This window comes from Telopea speciosissima, chromosome 5 (assembly GCF_018873765.1).
Source record: "Telopea speciosissima isolate NSW1024214 ecotype Mountain lineage chromosome 5, Tspe_v1, whole genome shotgun sequence".
Classification (NCBI taxonomy): domain Eukaryota; kingdom Viridiplantae; phylum Streptophyta; class Magnoliopsida; order Proteales; family Proteaceae; genus Telopea; species Telopea speciosissima.
Window position 1 is genome coordinate 18,327,941 of NC_057920.1, and position 8,992 is coordinate 18,336,932.

General features: G+C 36.7%; 1 protein-coding gene across 2 annotated transcripts; it reads left to right on the forward strand.

The window, feature by feature from the left end:
* Positions 1-744: 744 nt before the first annotated feature.
* Positions 745-2,986, forward strand: LOC122660943 (NEP1-interacting protein 1-like). 2 transcript variants are annotated; one of them, XM_043856207.1, is made up of 5 exons: positions 745-1,100; positions 1,783-1,961; positions 2,181-2,264; positions 2,359-2,526; positions 2,646-2,986. In XM_043856207.1, the coding sequence occupies exons 1-5, from the start codon at positions 866-868 to the stop codon at positions 2,766-2,768; spliced, it is 789 nt and encodes a 262-aa protein (XP_043712142.1). In that variant the 5' UTR covers positions 745-865; the 3' UTR covers positions 2,769-2,986. The 2 variants fall into 2 exon arrangements, with proteins under 2 accessions (XP_043712142.1, XP_043712143.1); XM_043856208.1 differs by having other exon boundaries at positions 2,359-2,520; positions 2,640-2,986.
* The last annotated feature ends 6,006 nt before the right edge of the window (positions 2,987-8,992 follow it).

An 8,992-nucleotide genomic window follows, 5' to 3' on the forward strand; every position in this document is an offset into this window, starting at 1 on the left:
GGGTGTGAACTGTACTAGTTACCAATAATATTCATTAAAGATCGTTGAGCCACGCAGGTTCGCCGTAATAATTATGACCCATCCCTTTAGCCAATTTAGCTCTTAATATAGGATCATTCAAGTCAGGTTTCTTTGTTATTAAAACGGTTTAATCCAAATCATACCGTTTAAAGCCCTTAGATATACATAAGGATGCCAAATTAAACAGAAATTTTTTACCAAAACTGAATCATAAAATCGTTTAATATATGATTTGATTATGATTTTAAAATTGAGATCGTTTAATTAAACGATTTAATCAAAATCAAACTATTTAATTGAAACGGGACCGTTTAACACTCTTACCGAAAACCCTATAGTCATTTCATTTTCAAGAACCGGAGGATCTATAAATGGTGCTCCCATCTTTAACGTTCACATAAAATCTTTTTCTCACCTTCTCTCTCTCCCCATCCATGAAAACGAGTGATTTTGCTAAAGCACAAAAAACCGAAGGTTATTGGATTACTTGTGAACGACTAAGAGAGAGGTCGACCCCGTAAGGCAATCGAACTTGTCCAAAGAAGCTTCCTCTCTCTCTCTCTCTCTCTCTCTCTCTCTCTCGTGTCTTTGACAAAAAAAAAAACGAAGAAGAAAATTAAAAAGAGAGGTCACGATTTTCCTTTCCTACCAGTGTCTAAGAAGAAGAGAAGAAAGAGAGAGATTTGAACGGAAGGAGAAGCTTTAAATGCTAGTTGGGTTTTCTGATTTCTTCTTCAATCTTCTCTTAACGACTAAGTATCTCTCTCTTTGGGTTATTATATATATGGGTTCGATCAACAAATGCCTTTTATGAACCATATATTTGATTATTGGAGAAACAAAAATGGAGTTTTACCCCTACCCATCTCCTTCGCCTCACAGATCTTCCCCTTCGTCTCCTTCTTCTTCTTCTTCTTCCTCTTCTTCCTCTTCTTCTTCTCCTTCTTCTTCATCTCCGTCTTCTTCGTTATCATCATTTGGGATCTGGGTTGAAAGAGTAAGAGGGGTTTGTCGCTCTGTGGCTTCTGCGATTCTTAGCAACCTTCTTTCTGCAATTTTCACCTTCTTTTTCGCATTAGGTAAGCTCCGGTCTTTGATTATTTCTGCTAGGTTATTATTCTTTTTTTCTTCGTTGCTCGTCTGGCTTGTCATGAAAAGATAAATTTTAAGTGTCTATTGAAGTTAGAAACAGATAAACGAGACAGCCATTGTGATCTTTTGTTTAATTATGGCAAGATTTTGTATACAATAAATGCCGTAAAAATTTGGATGAGTTGGGTTTAAAATTTGGATCTTCCCTTTGTTTTCCATTGTGACTGTTATTGTTTCTTTTATTAAATTTTATGTGGATTCATGTATCAGTGGTGCACTGCAGTCTCTGAAACCCTCTGAAATTCTACAATTTCTTTCTCCTTTTGTTACAATTTTATAAGAAAAATGATCCTCCTAAGGAGCAAACCATCTGGGTATCCTTGAATTGTTGAATTTAACACATAACCGAGAGATATGGTGAAAAGCAGATTCCCAAATTAAGAAAGGGATTTTGGGTTTCCCCCATCCTCTATGGTCTGTGTAATTTTTTACTACTTGAAGCCAGATTTTGTCTGAGTAATCCTGTTTATAATGGTAGACTACTTCTAATATTAAGGGTCTAGCTACATATCCAAAAAAAAAATTAAGGGTCTAGCTTGGTGGAATGGAACAGTATTCTTAAGATTTGTAATAATGAAGTTGGTTCGCTCTGCTTCTGTTTGTTTGCAGTGGGTTCCTTGTTAGGAGCAGTGACCGGAGCTTTAATAGGTCAAGAAACTGAGAGTGGATTCTTCCGGGGAGCCGCGGTTGGTGCCATCTCTGGAGCTGTTTTCTCAATTGAGGTCTTTGAATCTTCTCTTCTTCTTTGGCAGTCTGACGATTCAGGAATTGGGTGTCTCCTCTACTTGGTGAGTAACTTTGCTGCTCAGACTCGTTGAAAGATAGAATAGCTGTTTATTTGTTTGTTTGCTGGATGTAATTAATTGCACTTCCAAGTAGTGATTCAACAGACATACAGTTACTAGTTCCCCAAAATCAATGGTAGAATCTTGAATTCATTCTTGAAACTCGATTTTTTCAGCAATTTCATAACTTGCACTGTATTAATATCTTAATTGGATTGCCAGATTGATGTTATTGCAAGCCTTCTGAGCGGAAGACTTGTTCGTGAGCGGATTGGCCCAGCAATGCTAAGTGCAGTTCAGAGTCAGGTAATTAAAAAGAAACCTTCAATTATGGCTGTTGAAATGGCAAAGAGATGTGCCTTGGTGGTTTGCTCACAAGTTGGATTTGTTTTTTTATCAGATGGGTTCTGGTGAAACTAGCTTTGAAGAAATCACAAGCATCTTCGAAACAGGTGGAACCAAAGGATTGTCAGGAGATTCAGTCGAGAAAATTCCAAAGGTCAAAATCACAAGCATGAACAATGAGGATGAATCTGGGGATAGGCTCTCCTGTTCAGTATGCCTTCAGGTATTAGCCTTTATACTTTGTTAACTAACCTAACCTGTCATCTTCTGAAGTACACCAATTGGATAAAATTACAAAAACTGGATCAGATATTCATGCTTGAAATTTCTTCCACTCTTCAGGATTTTCAGCTTGGGGAGACAGTTCGAAGTTTGCCTCACTGTCACCACATGTTCCATCTACCTTGCATCGATGAGTGGCTTGTCAGGCATGGTTCTTGCCCATTATGCAGAAGGGATATGTAATGCTCCTACGGTGAATTACAATATGAAGAGTTTCTGTATTTTTTTGTTTCATTTGTTTTGTATTCTTATGTAGGTTTACACTTATACAATTTTACCACTTCACCAACTTCATTGTAACATTACCACCTCAGTTTATAAGAAAGCTTCAGAATAGCAAACATGAACAACCACAGTTGTTGCCATATATGTGTAGATATTGTTATGTTCTTCCCATTTCACTGCCCTTTTTCTTCTACATTGAGAATTATATAAATACTTCTCTTATTTTCTGCTTTATGACTTTTAAAATTGGCCTTTCTATTCTTTACAAATTGCAATTGATAAACAAATGGATGATTAAGCTGAGAAGAAAAGACTTGGTAATTTAACACACTAATATCTCTAGCTATTACTTACTTAAAGAAGTTTAATCTTTAGATGGTGTATCTACCCTTTGATTCTTTCAATATACTCACACCAGAAGATTCAGTAAAGTGCTGGAATCATTGGATTTTATTTACATTGACTTAGTCATCAATGGTTTTTGGTTAGTGTTTCTTCTTAACCAAGATTTCAAGATTGCCAAAGACTAAATCTATTCAAATGTGGAATAACATGAAATGGTCCTTACTAGACTTTTAATAGGTTTACAAGTGAAGTTCCCATGAAATTTCTTAGAAATTATTTTGAAACCACAAACATGAGTGAACCTAATGGAGACTTTTATAAGTTGGTCTTCAGTTGTTTCTTAATCTGTTGTTTCCCTCTGCAAGTATGAATGGTATACACCCATGCTTACATGTCAATCTGTGTAAGCTCTCATTCATGGAAGTATGATGATATTTTATAGAGCCTTCTTAAGTTATAAATACTTGGAACGAACACAGCACATTTAAGTCATAGGTGGGATTACTTGGTCAGAGAAAACAGAGTAGATGGACTACTCCATCCATGTGTATTATTTACATATTTATGAAATGGTTGGATGAAGTCAATGAATGGCTATTAACAATATCAGAAAATATCTACCCTGAGAGGTCCCTACCACTTGTCTGAAACTCAAATCTGTCAATCCCCTTACCATTGGGATATCTAGAAAATAGTTTGGATTGACTTATATGTATAATTTGAGACTTAAATTATATACACTTCCATATATTTATATAGGGCAAGAGAACGCTAATGGTTAACCGGTCGTGTAGCCCTTGCACCAGGGGGGCCAATTAGAGCACGTGCAAGAGCATTTAAGTGAATGTGAATTTTTAATTTATTGGGGGTTGAGTGGTAATTTCGCACGGTCTTGTGTCTAGGCATAGGAACCACACGACCGGTTAATTTTTTTTTTTCCCATTTGCATAATTTCTCTGAATTTTCTAGCTGTCCATTTCTTTTTATTAAATTTTATTTCTCAAGAATATTGAAAGCTTTATTTTACCAGTTGGCCACTTCTATTTAGGATGAATCTTTTTGACTTGTGAACAGCTAGGGCTGCAACAGGGTCGGGTTGGGCCGGGCTTTATAGAATCCTAGCCCAACCCTGGGTCCCCATAGCTGGGCCCGGGCCCTACCCGACCCTAACTCAGGGCCAGAAAAATCCAACCCTGATCCGCCCTCAAGGTCGGGCCAGGCTGACTCTGATTGGCCCTGATCATGAGGAGGGAGAAGAAAATGCATGGGCTGGAATGGGTCGGAGAGAAAATTATCAATTTTACGTAAAATAACATTATAATAAAATGTATTATGTCACTTATTATCTTCATATATAATATATTATATAACAAAATGTAGGTGACTTTTAAAGTTTATAATATATATATTATATCAATAGATATTTTATAGTATAACTTAAAACAGGGTCGGGCCAAGTTGGGCCAGGATTAGCCTGAGGCCTCAAACCTGGCTGGACCCTACCTTGACTTAAGGCCAGAAATTTTAGACCCAGACCCACCCTCAGGGCCAAATATCTCAGCCCAAATCCTGTTCGGGTTCAGGGTGGGTTTGGGCCGACAGGGCCAAACTTGCACCCCTGCAGAACAGGTGACTTTGGGATTTATCTTTGTCCACAAAATTTTAAACCCATTAGTGATTTCAAGAATCAGGAATCAGTTAAGTGAATCGGTTGTGACGGATCCCAATGTGACCGATTCACGCAAAGAAAACCCTAGAATCGGTGGGTTGGAGATTTGAGGGGCGATTTTAGGATTCTTGAGACTAATTCTAGTTAATTCCGATCCGAACCCTGATTTGGCTGAAACTGATATTATCCCTGATTCCTTGTTTTAAAATGGTAACTCCATATGATCTGTCGTCACTGGACTAGATCAATATTGGTCTCTGCCAATCTCAATCCAGATGAACGTTTCGGTCAAGATTGGTTAGGTTGAACCCTGTTTTTTTTCATCAAAAAATTAGATTTTATTTACATTTTTACCCTGGTCAGCACCGATCCACCAATATGACATTGGCCAGGAATCGGTATCGATCTCCACCGATATCGATATGAATCGGTCAATCCGGATGCCTCAAACCTTGTCATTCAGGGACCAAGATCCTCTCTGGCCTCTGTTTAAGGGTGTCAAACGGTGCGGTTCTAGTTATTCGGTTCGGTTGCGATGCGGTTTACATTTTGATAAGGTGAAATCAAAACCGAACCAGATAGGAATCAGCCAAAATCAGAATCATTTTGCATACGGTTCGGTTTCATCGGTTTCCATCGGTTTTCGTTATCCGATTCACAGTCGGTTTACATGTGGTTTGTGTAGTGTCGTTTTGGAAATCAGTAATGAAGACAACCTTGGTTTTCAAGGCCTCCCTCACTCATCATATTTCCTATGCCTATGTGATAAAAATAAAAAACTTCTCTTCCTCACCCGTTATTTTCCTTTCCTATTCTCTGTTTTTTCCATTTTTTTTTCTTATCCACTCTCACATGATTAACAAACTAGTTCTTCTATTAAAAAGTAGAATTTTGTTAATTCATTTTAACATCATCCATAATTTTCAATTCATACTTGAACAAATATAATATATAGTTAACCCATGGCATTTTACTTATTTTATGTTTCATGCTGATGTAATAATTATATTTATTAAATTAATTATATGTTATTAATTAATCCAATTGATGCATGGGTTAGTATCAAAGTAAGAGGTATCGGTTTCTATTCCATTTTTTCCGGTTTCTTATTCGATTTAGAATCTCGTGGTTTTGCAGTGAAAATAAAAAACGAACCGGAAAGAGAACCTATAAAATCAAAACCGGATCATTTTCTGTGATGTGGTTCGGTTCGATCGTAAATGATCGGTTCCAGTTTCGATATTCGATTTCGATTCTATTTTGACATTCTTACCTCTGTTATGCCACCGGATATGCACCGTCGCCCCATCGGTACAACAAAGGATTTTAATATGTCATTCAGTGGTTCCCACATTTTTTTTATGGGTCAAGTTTTTAGCTCTTCGTTTGGTGGTAGAAAAAAGCTTGCAGAACCGGACAGGGAACACTCCCCATAAAGTAATGGGACAATATTTTCTGTCCGGGGTTGTACCCTACCCCTAGACTCCTGTATCTATCTCTTTCCTGTTTTTTTAAATGATCAATCTACCCTTTGGGAATGATTTTTTTTCAGGGACAATGGTTGGGCATTTTAAAAAACAAAAAATCAAAGTAGGCTACATTACCCGATAGGAAACACTCCCTTGTAAGTAATAAACAAATCATCTATTATTATTATGGCCAAATGTTCTCTGTGCTCGGAGACGTAGGTTGTGCCCAGATACATGAGAGTGGGTAAAATGACCATCCTGCCCCTAAATGGCAGACCCATATGTCTAGCAAAAACTGCAGCACACAGAACATCCGCCCTATTATTATTTGGTTTCAGGGCGAATAATTGAATATGAGAAAATTCGTGCTTTGTTGGGTCCCTATTGGTGTGAGATATTTTTTTGTTGTCGGGGCTATGAACACACCTGCACCCCTCATGTTTTTTTTGAGAAATGCTCCCACCTACTTAGTTTTCCTACATATTCTTTATTAATGATAGATATTTAATGAAAAAAAGAATGTTGATCAGTTGCGTGGTTTCTGTTCCCAAACATAAGAAAATTGATCGGACGCGTGGTTTCTCTACCTAAACATAGGATCATGCGAAATTATCGTTCAACCTCCAATGAATTAAAAATTTTCATTCAGTCAAATACTCCTACACGCTACATGACTTGACACAAATCTCTTGCCTATATTTAATTTAGAAGGCATTTTATTGTCATCAAAGCAATGAAGTGAGAAGTTGTAACCTTCTTTTGATTTTCTCTTATTTTATTTTTAAATTTTATTTAATGTAAGGATAAAAAATTAGTTTTCGAAATAATTTGAAAGTAATTTGGCACTATGTTATTATTAAAAAAATTTGCATATTTTTTTAGTAGACCATAGACATGAAATGAAAAGATTTATCCTCATTGAAAACAAGTATGGGCCACAATAAAAGAGCAAAAAAGTAAAATTATGTTTTTTTTTCACCAACTTTGATTACAACAAGATTTTTCCTATCTAATATGGATCGAGAAATTGTGAGGGTTATAGAGGCGGGATCCCATTATGATATGAGAACGTACGAGAATGGGTGTGAGCCGCCAAGTTGGCATCCACCATGAGTGGGTACCGCATGGTGGATGCCAATTTGGACGGCTCACACCGAACGTACGAGAATGGGAACCCAGCTCAAGGTTATACAGGATAACAAGACTATATTGATTGTGAGAAAAAGAGTGAAAGAAGAGATTATATAGCAAAACCATATTTAGAAGGCGTAAACTATATAAGAAAACATAAATCATAATAGTGGATCATTTTCTACTTTTTTCTACATAAATCATAGCGAAGGGTTTTTCTCACTTCTTGTCCCTTAATAAAGAACTAAACATTTTTAGAGGCATAAAAATTGCACGATCTCCCCCTGAGATGTCCCATTTACTTTTTGCAAAAGATACTTTTGTTTTCTGTTGGGCCACTTTAGAATATACCTTTACTTTTAGGCTATCCAGGCTATTTTAAACCTATTTCAAAATTTTTCGGGTCAACAAGTTAACATTAGTAAGAGTGAGTGTATTTTACTAAAAAATAAAAATACCCCTTTCAACCACAGAACCAAAATTTGCAGTCAGATGGGCATGAATGATCTTTATCCTCTCAGGTTCCTCACCTGATACAGTTCATTCGGCTCCTCTCATAAAAAGGTGGAAATGACCGCCTTACTCCCTGCCTGAACACACTGGTCAGGTGAGGTCCATCCCCCTCTTATTAGAAGCACTAGGGAACTGTACCGGATAAAGAACCTGAGAGGATTAATTTCCATGAAGGAAATACCCTCTTCTTCCCTTTACTTAGGCTCACCCTTATTGGGTACAAAAATAAGCTAGAGTAGATTTTTCTCTTCTATTGGTAGTAGAGTGCAATCTAAACTTACAAACTGGAAAATACATTTATTTTCCCAAGCTGACCGATCCATACTCATTAAATCTGTTTTGAGTTTTGTTCCTACTTATCTAATGTCTTGTTTCCTTTTGCCTAAGAATATTTAATTCAAATTGGATACTATTAATGCAAAATTTTGGCATGGTTAAAGTACCACCAAGAAGAAAATGACCTTAATCTCTTGAAAGGATTGTTGTAAGCCCCGATCACTAGGGTTCATAATGAAAGCCTCTTAATCTATCTGGGATTTACTAAAATACCCCTTCCTACCTCGAAAGGATATCTCAAGTTCAGATTTTAATCCCAAAAAAGGTTCTTAGTTTTGGAATGGTTGTTTTCAAATTCTTCCTTCAAGAAAACTTGCTTCTTTTTTTTTTTTTTTGATGAAAATGTAATCACACAAACCACACACCAATCCCAAAAGATTAACCAAAAACTTGCTTGTTGGACAATAGAATTTGGAACTTCAGTCAATATTTGGACTGACCCATGGTTACCTAAATGGTTGGAGGTCTATATTTGACCTGAGGGTGGATTTCCCTTCCCCTGTACCTAACGTTTCTGAGTTGATAAATGGTCGATATTGGAATCTTCCTCTTATTAATTCTCTTTTTTCCTCAATATATCTGAAATTTGATTTTAAAAATCTCTCTGGCTCTCTCTAAGCATGGTGATTTCACTTTTTGTTCCAACGCAAAGAATGAAATTTTGACCACCAGAATTCTTGCTCAATTTCTGACTTCACATCATCACTTACATAGTGGAA

Excerpts from the sequence above, each read along its gene's own strand:
- LOC122660943 (XM_043856207.1), top strand. The coding sequence starts at position 866 with ATGGAGTTTTACCCCTACCCATCTCCTTCGCCTCACAGATCTTCCCCT. Across the intron at positions 1,101-1,782 it reads CACCTTCTTTTTCGCATTAG|TGGGTTCCTTGTTAGGAGCA; the intron begins GTAAGCTCCGGT and ends GTTTGTTTGCAG. Across the intron at positions 1,962-2,180 it reads TTGGGTGTCTCCTCTACTTG|ATTGATGTTATTGCAAGCCT; the intron begins GTGAGTAACTTT and ends TTGGATTGCCAG.